The following is a 13,672-nucleotide window of genomic DNA, read 5'->3' on the forward strand; positions in this document are numbered from 1 at the left end:
CACACTGTTGACTCATGTCAAGTTTGTGGTCTACCAAGACTCCTACATCCTTTTCGCATGTACTGCTCTCAAGCCAGGTGTCCCCCATCCTATATTTGTGCATTTCATTTTTTGGCCCAAGTGTAGTACTTTACATTTACCCCTGTTAAAATTCATCTTGTTTGCTTTGGTCCAACACACGGAGGCAGAATCCAGCCAGTGGCCAGACTGGGTGAACTGGGAGGCAGCCCTCCGTACACACAGCCTGCCTGCTTCCCGTGGATAGGTGCGTGAAGAGGCTGCTCCCAGCTGGGCTCTGATTGGCTGAGAGGGATGCTGCTTCAGCATCCCTCTCCGGGATTAGACGGTCAGCCTTCCAGAGCAGCAAAAGCTTGTTTTTGGAGCCTCTGCCCGCCTGTGCCTGCCCCCTCCTCGCCACGCTGCCCTCTGATGGGTGGCTCCGGGCAGGATGAGCACCACCACGGGGATCCCCACCGGGATCCATCGGGGCTACCTCCGCAAATACGGTGAGTTACCCCAACTCCCCCCCCCCCACGCCGACCCTGGCACTTTGCTCCATCAGGTCAGAAATGCACCATCCTTGCCCCTGGCACCTTGTTAGGGGGGAGCAAGAATCCATGTTGTTGTTGCTGTTGTTGCTGTTGTTGGTCTTATAAACTTTTTAAAGAAAGAAACCACTTTTGCTTGCAGGGTTGCTGAGCGTTCTGCAAAGGAGCTCAAGGTGGTCTGTTTTCTTCTCTCCCCCCCCCCCCCCAACAATTTCATCTTCACGGCAGCCCTGTGCGGGAGGTTAGGCTGCGAGCGAGTGACTGCCCTAACCACTAGGCACCCACAGCCACTTCCCAGCTTAATTGGCTCAAATACCAGTGTTTGTGTATAAATGTGTGCGTGCGGGTATGCAAATCGGTGGGACTTTTGAGTTGCTAGCAAAGTCCACGTCTAGATTAAGGGGCACGGGGAAAGGGAAATGCTACAGCAAGCTGGGTGTTCTTTTCAGCCCTGAGAAATCGCTGGGACAAAAGTTTTTAAATGTCTAAAAAAAATAATCACAGCTAGACAGCTTCCACCCAACAGAGGAGCTAATTTTGCATTGTGGCAGGTACTAAATTTCTAGAATGTAGTGAACGCTTCCTCTCATCCTCAATGAGAGCAATTTACACTCTGTACCTGCTCAGAGACAGGGACGGCTCCTCTTTCATACACCCCAGGGCTCATTCCTGCTACTGGAGTGGAAGCAGGTGCCAGGATTGAGCCCCAGCACAAATAAATAACCCCCCACCGTGGGACATGATTCCTTTATAATCCCACCAGTCTTGCACCTCCTTCCACCAGGCAAGGGATGCAACTGGCTGGTTTTGCCCTTGTTGTGTGTCCCATTTCTCACAGGGAGGTTTTTGGGGAGATGAACAAAAAAGAGTTTTTCTCACCAGGACGGGGGCGGACGGGACACCAACTTTCTAGGTCAATCAGCATGCTTTTAAAATTACATCAAAAAAATCTGCTCCTAGAGCTTTAATTAATTAATTGCATAGTTTAGTTGATTAAACCCAAAGCGCCAGGTCTCCCAGCTGTGCAAAAAGGTCCAGCTCACCCCGAAGCCTGATGACGAGGGTACCGCAGGCCCAAATTTAGCACAGTAATTATTATTATTATTATTATTATTATTATTATTATTATTATTATTATTATTTGTACTCTGCCCATATGATTGGGTTGCCCCAGGCCCTCTGGGCAGCTGGGTAATCTTCCTGGGCTGCAAAAGGAAATAATAAAGCTTTTTATCGTTCTGTGATATCGGAATGTTGCGATTTGTTCCTTCTTCTGCATGTGTGAGTGCCTTCCAGGGAAGATGCGCCGCTGAGTGGCCTGCACAAATAGAGTCAACAAATAAATAGCTCTTACTGGTTACAACCTGAGGAGCTTTTAAAACTGGACTGCCAACCACAAACCCTAAAGAGGAACCTTTCCCCCCCACCCACCCTCTGCAAGAGGGAAGAACGCTGCTTGAGTCCTCTTTGTTTATCTGAGCTGCTCTGCTGCACACTGGCAACTGGAGACCCTCCCAGGTGCCCCTACTTTCCAGGGACAATCCCGGATTTACAGAAGCCGTCCCGGTTTCTGATTTGATCCTGGAATGTCCCGCTTTCTCCCAGGACGTCCCCATTTTCATCGGAGAAACGTTGGAGGGTCTACAACCTTTAGAAGACACCTGAAGGCAGCCCTGCATAGGGAAGGTTTTTTAAATGTTTAATGTTTTATTATGTTGCAAGCCATCCAGAGTGGCTGGGGCAACCTAGTCCGATGGGCAGGGTATATACAGGTGAAACTCGAAAAATTAGAATATCGTGGAAAAGTCCATTTATGTAAGCAATTGTTTTCACTAGCTACTGGAGTTTAAAATATGAGATAGACTCGTGACATGCAAAGCGAGGTATGTCAAGCCTTTGCTTGTTATAATTGTGATGATTATGGCGCACAGCTGATGAAAACCCCAAAGTTGAAATTGGTAATTTGGGGTTCTCATCAGCTGTACTCCATAATCATCACAATTATAACAAATAAAGGCTTGACATATCTCGCTTTGCATGTCATGAGTCTATCTCATATATTAGTTTCACCTTTTAAGCTGAATTACTGAAAGAAATGAACCTTTCCACGATATTCTAATTTTTCGAGTTTCACCTGTATAATAAAATTATTTGTTGTTGTTGTAGTAGTAGTAGTAGTATGGAATAGGACATCCCTATTTTCATCGGAGAAATTTTTGCAGGGTATGAAACTGCCTTCCCCCGGCCTTGGGATTATTGCCGCTAGCATTTGATTGAATCCTAATCCCAAAGCGCCCACGAGAGAATTTAATCATTGTTTTAATCTGTTTGTTGCTGTGCATGATGTTTGCCCCGTCGTCGGCCAGCGACAGATTGATGGAAACGGAATCTCCTTAGTAGCAAATTACTCTCTGGGATAAACGAGCCATCCGTCCACTCAGTAATGAGAGAGCCTGATGAACAGCGGAGGACAGGACCAGAGAGGCATAATCCTCGCTCCTGTTCAAAAGGGAGCAGAGGAAATTGCTAGTCCCCAAGAGGCAAGGGTGTTCTGGGGGGTTGGTCTGGATGACCCTTGGGGGTCCCTTCCAACTCTACCATTCTATAACCGGATTGGGTTGCCAATGGAAAGGTCCCGGGGCTCATGTCCGCCTGCAAGTCACGCCTTCCGCCCTTGGAGCCAGTCAGATGAGATTCCTTGAAGCCAGTTGGCTGAGAGCCAGTGTGGTGTAGTGGTTAAGAGCGGTAATCTTGTAATCTGGGGAACCGGGTTCGCATCTCCGCTCCTCCACATGCAGCTGCTGGGTGACCTTGGGCTAGTCACACTTCTTTGAAGTCTCTCAGCCCCACTCACCTCACGGAGTGTTTGTTGTTGAGGAGGAGGAAGGGAAAGGAGAATGTGAGCCGCTTTGAGACTCCTTCGGGTAGTGATAAAGCGGGATGTCAAATCCAAACTCTTCTTCTTCCCTTCTTCCTCTGCCTTGAGCCAAAGCACATGCTCTCGCGCTTCTGACTTCTTGCCAACCTTGACCTCAAGTGGTCCTTTGCAGGAGGCTTCCTTTTCAAGCAGTGGAAGGAGAAGTTCCTCGTCCTCTCGCTGGACGGCAGCCTGCTCATCTGCCCGGATGCCGACTCCCCAGCCGAGGTGGGCATCTCCCTGGGCACCAGCTGCGAGGCCATCCTGGAGGGCAGCGAGATCTGCCACCTGCCGCGCCTTCCCCTGGGGGCCCAGACGGACAGCTGCTTGGGGCTGAGTCTCAGCGACGGCAAGTTACTCCTCTTCCTCGCACCTGACGGCCAAGTGTGCAGGTGGGCCTGCCCTCCTTCTGTCGTTTATGACGGGTGCCAGGTGTGACGGATTGGCCCTAGGGTGGAGGAGTTATTGCCTCCCGGCTCAGAAGGAGTTAATCCACCTTCATCTTGACTGACAGCTCATCCTTTGGGGGCGGGGCGGTCCTCCGGTTTAAAAGGAGGGAACAGCCGTTTTGACAGCTGAGAAGAGGGAGGGTGTGTGTGGAGACAGGGAAGAAGGTGGCTGTGGGGCCAGGATAGTGGTGGTTTGGGTTAGGATTAGGTTAACATGAAACTATAGTGTGAAAGATGTTTCTGTGTTACTACAACTAAGATTGTGAAAGCATGAATCTTTAAATCAACTATGTTCTCAAGAAAATAAAGTTCAGTTCTTTTTGGTGCCAAGCAGGAATCGTCATTATTGGTCCAGCAGGGTATCAAAGCTCACAGAGGTGTGGACTCAAGAAAGGGCAAAACTTACCTGAGGAAAGGGAGGTGATAGTTTGTGTCCTAGAGTCACACAGAAAAGGGTTAGATGGGGAAAACCTAGAGTGCCACGAATTTGCCAGAGTGTTGAGGCAAATCGATACAGTGGGGATCCGAGCTGAGGGAGGCCCTTTACTGTAGGCAAGAGGTTGTCCATTTAAGTAACCCAGAGTATTGAGGATACCAGGCCACGAAAGCTGGAATTAGGCTCTCATTACTATTAAGCCCTTGAAATAAGAGGGGTCTGCTTTGAGACGAACCGAGTGGAGGGGGGTTGGTTTCACCCCTGTACCCTTTTGGACACGATTTTAGTAATTGAGAGGTGGGGGTTCGTCGCACCGGGGACTGTAGCTGCGGGAGAGGCCTTCACAAATTCATCCAATCCCCTTTTAAAAACACCCAAGTCGGTGGTTGTCACTACAACTTGCGGAGGGGAGTTCCAACATTCCTAGCAGTGTTGCACACCATGCAATTGCGTAATAGTGTTGTGTGTGACTTTGTCATCATCGGGATTGACAGCAGACCTTGTGTCTTCAGGTGCATATTCAGGTATAGGGTGTTTTGCACAGGAATAGATTTCATTCAGGGTGTCCTGGTAAATTTTGTAATGGATGCAACTAAAAGTGGCCCAGGAGTTAAATATGTTTGCTATGTGTTGCTGTATTTTTGCACCTGAATGCATAAGAAATAAAAAGATGTACCTGAGTGCATGAGACATGAAAAGAACAAATTTCAGTGGAACAAATTTCAAAAAAGAACAAATTCAAAAGAACAAATTTCAGTGGAATTTGCTGCCAAGGAGTGTGGTGGAGTCTCCTTTGGAGGTCTTGAAGCGGAGGCTTGACAGCCATCTGTCAGGAATGCTTTGATGGTGTTTCCTGCTTGGCAGGGGGTTGGACTGGATGGCCCTTGTGGTCTCTTCCAACTCTATGATTCTAAATTTCCTTTTCATATTGGCTGCATACGGAAATCAAGTTTTGATCTGAAAATGTGAGCAACATTGGTATGAATATAATGCTTCTAGGCTCTGTGCCAACTTTACACCGTGTGTTTCATTACTATTTAAAACTGTCCTCCATATTTGTGTAGTAGTAGTAGTAGTAGTAGTAATAATAATAATAATAATAATAATAATAATAATAATAATAATTGTGGGATGTAAACGCAGAGCAGTCAAAACATACCATTGCTAGAGTGGACATGAAGGGTATCTCAGTCCTCCATCCAAAACTTCCTGTTTACCTGGACTGAGATAACTTCTTGTGTAACTAGAGGTGGGTGTGGTCTCACCTGTATACAGGGGCGTTCCTAGCCCCTTGGCTGCCCGGGGCGGCAAGCCAAGAGGCACCCCTGGGGGCGGGGTGTCGCAGCGTGTGCGTGCGTCATGACGTCATGACGCACGCACACACGGCGATGCCCCGCCCCCGGGGGATGCCGGGCGGGGGCTTTTGGAGCCTCTGCAGCCCGCGAAAAGCCGCTGGAGGGCGGGGGCTATTTTCGGCGCTGCTGGGGCAGAGCCGCAGGGGCGGCCAGCGAGGGGGATGACACCCCGACTCGCTGACGGCCCCTGCGGCTCCACCCTGGCAGTGCCGAAAATAGCCTAAAAAGAATAATAATAAAAAAATTGTAGAAAAAAAGCCCAGTGGGCGGGGCGGCCCCCCAATGTGTCACCCCCGGCAGGGGCGCTACCCGGGGGCCCCCATCCCCTCCGCCCCCCCTGCGATGCCCCTGCCTGTATACAAAACTCTTGAGACCAGACGCCATCTCTCTCTCTCTTTTGGGTTCGTCTCTTCAAGGAACAAGGATGCTCCCTTGGCTTCCAGCCAAAAGAGGCCAGGTGAAGCCTGCTCCCTTATGGAGATAGCTTCACACATATAAATACATTTATCTGAACTAGCCTGCCTTCTGAGATTGTGCTGTAACCCAGGATGAAAGCTGTGAGCAAACTCTTTTTATACTTTTAAAGAGCACTGTGTTGTGTCTTTACTTTTAAGAGGGAAGAAGGGGAATATACCAGGAATATATATGTTATTCTGAGGCTTTAGCAAGCTTGTGCAACCGTTTCCTGCTGTGCTTTAGAAAGGGAATGCAACTCTGCTAAGTTTGGAGCTTGTTAACACAAGCTGGGATAGGATATCTTTAGCAATATATCCTCATCCACATTCCTAAGCATTCCCACAATAATAAATTGCATAAAGGTGCAACGAAACTGGCAGTCTTATTTTTCTTCCTCTTCCTACAGCGTATTTATTTCTTACATTTATATCCGACCTTCCCCCTCCCCCACAAGGAGCTCAAAGTGTTGTGCTTGCTTCTCCACCTCCCCATTTTATTCTCAAAACAACCCTGCAAGGGAGTTTAGGCTGAGAGGCAGCGACTGGCCTCAAGGTCACCCAGTTCAGCCTCGTGGCTGGGGGCTCACCACACTGACTTTGTGCCCCAGGCACATGTGTGCGCTTAAAAGCGACATAGGATCATAAAACTGTTGAGATGGAAAGGACCCCAAGGACCATCCATTCCAGGAATAAGCCGCTTCGAACCTGCAACCCTGGCGTTATCGGCACCATGCTCTAGCCAACTGAGCTATCCCAGGCTCTAGCTTGGATGTGTGCCCGACTTGCTTGGCTTTGCCCCAGAACTTTCCCCATGAAAACCTGCACTTTAGCACTCACTTGGAGGAAATGTCAATTTGGGTTTTCCACGGATGGCCATTTGCCTGCTTTAAAGAGCAGGTTACGCTGGAGGGAAAGCTCCAGAACGAAAAAAGGGTGGGCTGCTTGGACACTGAGCCTTGAAAGAGCAAGTGTGGATAAGCCATGAGTGGGGGGATTTGAACCCTGGTCTCTCCCAGGTCCTGGTCTGACACTCTAACCCTTAGGCCAAGGCCACTGGCCCAGCACAGTTATGGCACCATAAGATGCCAGGTGGGTGAAAGGAGTGGTGCTTGCAGGGGCAGAGTAGACGATGAGGCACAAAGACACCCATAACACAAAATCCTGTTTTCCTTTTTCCCTGCAGACTTTGGCTCAACATCTTAAGAAAAGTCAAAGAGGTAAGGATTTGAAATGGAAACTCTAGAGCACAGCTGGGGAGTCTCAGGCCTTGGAGGTGGGGCTGGATGCGGCCCTCTAGACCTCACCAGGCGGCCGTTGGGACATTCCCCAAGCTACACCCCCTCCCTGGCCCTGGCCCGCCTACCCCCACCCCCACCCCCTTGGCTTCCCAGATCTCCGATTTTGTCCAGCTGGAATGTAGCCTCCTGGACAAGGATTGGGGTTGCATCCATTGCCCCCTTCCTCCTCCTCCCAATTTTGGGAGCACCATTGGCATGCGGCCCCCCAGGAGGTTTCCCAGGAGGGAATGCGGCCCTCAGGCTCAACAGCTTCCCCACCCCTGTGCTGGAGAAAGAGCAGGAGGCAGCTACCAGTTTGCCCAGCAACGTCATGCTTCTTACTGCAGGTTTGCTAACTGGATATTGGTTTCAAAGCAAAAAAAATCTCACCAGCAAACCCCGTCCTTGTTCTGTGCGTTTCCTTTCCTTGGCAGTTTTGTGTATTCTTAGCTGCGATTCCTGCATTGCGTGATTCCTGCTGATGCAGAAATCATGGGCGACAGCAGGCATGTTGCTGTTTTAAAATCCTTCCCAGCAGCTGACAGAGATGGGTCATTGGCCTGATCCAGCAGACTCTCTTTATGGATTTTGGCAGAGGTGGGACAAACTGTAAGGACATTGGGGGTGTAATTAATTGTTTAGGGGTTTTTGCTGGCGGTCAAGATTCAATTCTAGATTTGTTAATTTTGCAGTTATGGATATACAAACATTTGTTTTCAGATCTTGCGGCTTATGTAGGGATCGTTTAATTTTGATGTGCAAATTTTGAGGCGTTTATATTTATCACCTATGATGACTTTGGTTGTAATTTTTTGTAATTACAGTCAAACCTTGGTTCTTGAACGGCTCTGTTTTCTAACGTTTCGGCTCCTGAAAGCTGAAAACCCAGAATTAACTGCTCCGGTTTTCGGAAACCGAACGTGCTACACACTTTCCGTTTCGAGTTTCCCTATTGTATTGAGGCTTCCGATTTCAGTTTTCGGTTGTCGAACGTTTTGGAATTCGAACGGTCTACCGGAATGGATTACATCCGACAACCGAGGTTTGACTGTATGTCCATCTTTCCATGTGGTAAGGCGACGCGGAATTTGGCTAAACATTCAGAGGGTGTGGGTGGGCTCTTCCTGGCTGGATTCCTGCATCTAGATCAGGGGTCAGCATACTTTTTCAGCAGGGGGGCCGGTCCACTGTCCCTTAGACCTTGTGGGGGGCCGGACTATATTTTGAAAGGGGAAAAAATGAACGAATTCCTATGCCCCACAAATAACCCAGAGATGCATTTTAAATAAAAGGACACATTCTACTCATGTAAAAACATGGATTTAGAAGGCTATTGGGCCAGATCCGGCACCCAGGCCTTAGTTTGCCTACCCATGATCTAGATCAGGGGGTCAGCAAACTATTTCAGCCGTGGGCTGGTCCACCGTCCCTCAGACCATGAGGGGGGCTGGACTATATTTTTTGGGGGGTGGTGGTGAATGAATGAATTCCTTTGCCCCACAAATAACCCAGAGATGCATTTTAAATAAAAGCACACATTCTACTCATGTAAAAACAGGCGGATTGAGAAGGCGATTGGGCCGCATCCGGCCCACGGGTGTTAGGTTGCCTACCCCTGATCTAGATGACCCTCTGCGGTTCTTCCGACTGTGATTCTCGGCTTCTCTCTGCAGAGCTTCTCCCAGGGATCCCCCTCCAGCTGCAAGCTCCACATCAACTCGCCGGTGAGAAAACACTGCCGGAAAGGCGCTGGGCGCAGCGGGTCTCCCAGCCCCAGCACAGAGAGGCGAGAAGGTAGCGGTTCCAGGGGTTGTGTGGGGCGCCAGTGGGCCACATATGGGCATCCCTCTTGGGTCAGGGCGAGGGAGATGCCAATCAGATGGGAATAGCTGGAGGGGTGGCAAGCATAATGAACACAGAGGCAGGGGCGTCACAGGGGGGGTGGAGGGGGAGGGGGGTCCCCGGGCAGCGCCCCTGCTGGGGGTGACACATCGGGGGGCGGCCCCACCCACTGGGCTTTTTTTTTACTTTTTTAAAAAAATTCTTTTTAGGCTATTTTCGGCACTGCCGGGGTGGAGCCGCAGGGGCCGCCAGCGAGTCGGGGTGTCACCCCCCTCGCTGGCCGCCCCTGCGGCTCTGCCCCGGCAGCACCGAAAATAGCCCCCGCCCTCCAGCGGCTTTCCACGCTGCTGGCTGGCTTGCGGAGCTGGGGCAAGGAGAGGGGCGGGCCAGCGAAGAGGGGTGACACCCCTCTTCGCTGACCCGCCCCTCTCCCTGCCCCACTTGCGCTCCCCCGAGGGGGCCCGGGCGGCGGCTTCGGGAGTCTCTGCGGGCTGCAGAGAGCCCCGAAGCCGCAGCCTGGCACCCCTTTGTGCTACAGCAGCGGCTTCGGGACTCCCTGCAGCCCGCAGAGGCTCCCAAAGCCCCGCCCGGCATCCCCCGGGGGCGGGGCGTCACCGCGTGTGCGTGCGTCATGCCGCACACACCACGATGCCCCGCCCCCAGGGATGCCAGGCCCCCGCTTCGGGAGCCTCTGCGAGCTGCAGATAGTCCTGAAGCCCCCGCCCGGCATCCCCCGGGGGTGGGGCGTCGCAGCGTGTTCGTGCGGCATGACGTCATGACGCAGGCACGTGCCGCGATGCCCCCGCCCCCAGGGGTGCCTCTTGGCTTCCCGCCCCGGGCAGCCAAGGGGCTAGGAACGCCCCTGCACAGAGGAAGCCGGTTTGCTCTGTATTCCCCAAACTGGTGCCTTCCAGATGTTTGGGACATGTCCCAGCCAGCCCAGCCGTATCTCCATTTCCTTGTGGAACTCGCTTCCGCAGGAAGCAGTGATGGCTACCAAACCAGATCGCTTTAAGAGAGGATTAAGACAATTGAATGGAGGAGAGGACTATCAATGGCTACTAGCCAGGATGGCTGTCCTCTGCCCTCCACTGTTGGAGGCAGCAACGCATCTGAATCCCAGTTGCTGGAAACCACAGAAGGGGAGAGGGCTCTTGTGCTTGGATCCTGCTCGGGGGTTTTCCCATTGGTAGCACCTTCCGGGTGCTACCACAACAACCATCCACCACAACTGCCCAGCTAGGCTAACTCTCCTCCAATTCTCTTTCCTGGGTCTCACAGTCTCCTTGCAGGTGCCAAGACCCAGGAGGTCTGGGGGCAAGCAATCTTTGGTGAGAGAACCTCTCCAGCGATTTAACAATCACAAAATAGGCAGCATAGGAAAGCATGGAAATTTGGCTGTAAAAACCTTTAAAAATATGCCCTTTCTAGTGGAACCCCGAAGTATTCCCTAGACCACCCATTTGGTAAGCTATGAGACGGTTTACTTACAAAACTCTTCGAAGGTCAGATTCATGTGCTTTTCCGTACAGCAGTCATAAAAAGTTGCACAGGCAGTAAAACGTTGCTTGGTAAGAAAACGGTAAAATTTCCTAAACTATCGAGATAGGGAAAAGGCTGGAGTTTCAGACTCCATCCTTGTCTGGAAGAATCATAGAATCAAAGAGTTGGAAGAGACCACAAGGGCCATCCAGTCCAACCCCCTGCCAAGCAGAAAAGAGGCTGGTTAAAGCCATGCAGCTGGAGGGAGCAGGTCAGAGCTCCTCACATGCCGAATCCAAAAGGCTTCATTGCCCATTTCCTCCCAAGGTGAGGGGAAGTGTCATAGGCAAAGCCTTGCAGGACAGCTTACGCTATGGCATTAACCCCTTCGTGCACTAATTAGACTCAAGCATGATGGCTATATGAGGCTAGTTAACCCCCTCTCATCCCCCCCACTTGCCCTTTGCTTCTCTCTCCAGTTGCCAGGTCCAGCCTGTGCCACGAAACCTGCTCCCCGCACTGCCTCCGCCACGGCCCCAAGGCCCCCACCTCAGGGGTGAAGGCCGCCTGCCTCCTGGTGGGGGGCGCCGCCGCTGGTCCCAGCATGGGTCACATGGTCAGCTCATCCACAGCCGGACCCCCTGCGGACCCCCGCCCGCCGGACTTCAAGGAGCTGGGCTACCACCCGTCGGCCTGTGATTCCGAACCGCAGTACGAGGCCCCCCTGGATTACGACGGGATGGAGCAGGACGTAGACATGCTGGATTTTGGGGGGTTCGCCTTCTAGGCTCTGCCGTTGGCTGGGAGTCCCAAAGGGAGAGGTCTAAAGGGCTAAATCTAATCCGGAGCTGGCAAAAGGGGGTGCTCTGCTCCCTCCCTCTCCCCCAGGACTCGTTCGTCTGGCACCCCTCGCAGACATTTCCTGCACATGCCCTTTGTTTGGAAAGGGTGCGGGTTCCTGCTTCAGAGATTTACCTCCTTTTCCTGTCCCCGCTTCCCCATTTTTTTAAAAAAATATTTTTTATTGAAGGATTTTTAAAACCAAGGCAACGATATACAGAAGAGAGTCGTGGGATCTTCTGCAAAGAGAGTGAGGAAATCATGAAGAGGGGTTCAACTGAGCACAAAGGACTTTCTCCATTGGGTGCAGGGGGGAAAGCCTAGAGCAAAAGAACTAAAACTAAGCATTGTGTAGCTACAAAACTACCACAAGGTTTGACCATGAATTCTTATGGAATTAACCATGCCCATTTGCATTCGGCCGGGGTTTCTTGTCCATGCCTTTTGTCGTTAACGTGAGCAATAAATCCATACCAAACTAGAAGAAAACTGTTTTCTTTTTGCTCTGTCCTCTGTCGTGTTAACTTTTCCAACAGGGGTGTCTCCCATCCTTTTAAGCGCAAAGCAGCCAATTCCACCTGCTTCAGGTGTTTCCAGAAATGAGCTATAATTCTCTCCAGTAGCAGGAAGAAGATGCAAAATCAACCCTTTAAGCTCTCCATTGAACAGATTTTAAAGGGCAGGTTGGGGAGATAGGAGATGTGGGGTGCTCAGCCTCTCCTGGTCTAAATTCCACCACTGATTGAGTTTTCTCAGACTTGTTCAGCCACTACAAGTTCTTTGGACTGTGCCTCCCATCAGACCCAGAATCATAGGTAAAGGGATCTTCCTTCTATCTCTCCTGGGATCCCATTGTGAGATTGTTGTGGGTAAGAGGAGAGCATATATTGATTAATATTATCCTTCCTAACTCGCGTTAGCAAGTTCCTTCATAAAGCAGAGCGCATTCCCCTATTATACAGCAGGAAGCTGGTTGCAGACTCGTGTGAGTCTCTTAAGACAATAAGCAATTCAATTCGGCTTGCCCAGATTGGGATATGTTCCTGGTAAGACCCCCTTGAATCCCTCCTAAAAGAATAAAGGCACAACAGTCTTGTTCATAAGTAACAAAAAGAAGTTTACTCACAGTTCAAATCCCCGCGACAGGGTGAGCTCCCGTTGCTCGGTCCCTGCTCCTGCCCACCTAGCAGTTCAAAAGCACGTCAAAGTGCAAGTAGATAAATAGGTACCACTCTGGCGGGAAGGTAAACAGCATTTCTGTGCGCTGCTCTGTTTTGCCAGAAGTGGCTTTCTCATGCTGGCCACATGACCCGGAAGCTGTACGCCGGCAAACTTGGCCAGTAAAGTGAGATGAGCGCCGCAACCCCAGAGTCATCCGTGACTGGACCTAACGGTCAGGGGTCCCTTCACCTTTATCTATGTATTTGTAACTTTAAGCCTAAAACCTGCCTTCAGGAACCACACTGTGCTCTGTCTGATCGTGAGTAAACTTCTTTTTGTTACTTATGAACAAGACTGTTGTGCCTTTATTCTTTTAGGAGGGATTCAAGGGGGTCTTACCAGGAACATATCCCAATCTGGGCAAGCCGGATTGAATTGCTTATTGTCTTAAGAGACTCACACGAGTCTGCAACCAGCTTCCTGCTGTGTACGGGGGGAATGCGCTCTGCTGTATGAAGAAACTTGCTAGCGCGAGTTAGGAAGGATAATATCAATATATCCTCTCCTCTTACCCACAACATTCCCACAATGGGATTTCAGGACAGATAGAAGGAAGTCCTCCTTCAAGCAGCTCACTGTGGAACCCCCTCCCACAGGAGGTGGCTACCAATTTGGTTGGCTTTCAAGGAGGATTGGACAAAGTCATGGAGTAGGAGGAGGCTACTAGCCAGGGTGGGTTGCTCTGATTTCACAGCCAGAGGCCGCAATTCTTCTGGACAGCAGCAGATGCTGGAAACCACAGGCAGGGAGAGGATCTTTGTGTTCAAAACCTTCTTACAGGTTTCCCACAGGCTTCTGGTTGCCCGCCGTGAGAAGAGGATGCTGGACCAGGTCAGGGGGACATGAGATG

General features: G+C 50.8%; 1 protein-coding gene across 1 annotated transcript; it reads left to right on the forward strand.

The window, feature by feature from the left end:
• Positions 1-448: 448 nt before the first annotated feature.
• Positions 449-11,808, forward strand: LOC117052085. The gene is made up of 5 exons (XM_033158810.1): positions 449-506; positions 3,599-3,857; positions 7,344-7,377; positions 9,111-9,231; positions 11,241-11,808. Exons 1-5 carry the CDS (start codon positions 449-451, stop codon positions 11,546-11,548), a joined length of 780 nt encoding a protein of 259 aa, XP_033014701.1. The 3' UTR covers positions 11,549-11,808.
• The last annotated feature ends 1,864 nt before the right edge of the window (positions 11,809-13,672 follow it).

This window comes from Lacerta agilis, chromosome 8 (genome assembly GCF_009819535.1).
Source record: "Lacerta agilis isolate rLacAgi1 chromosome 8, rLacAgi1.pri, whole genome shotgun sequence".
Lineage (NCBI taxonomy): Eukaryota > Metazoa > Chordata > Lepidosauria > Squamata > Lacertidae > Lacerta > Lacerta agilis.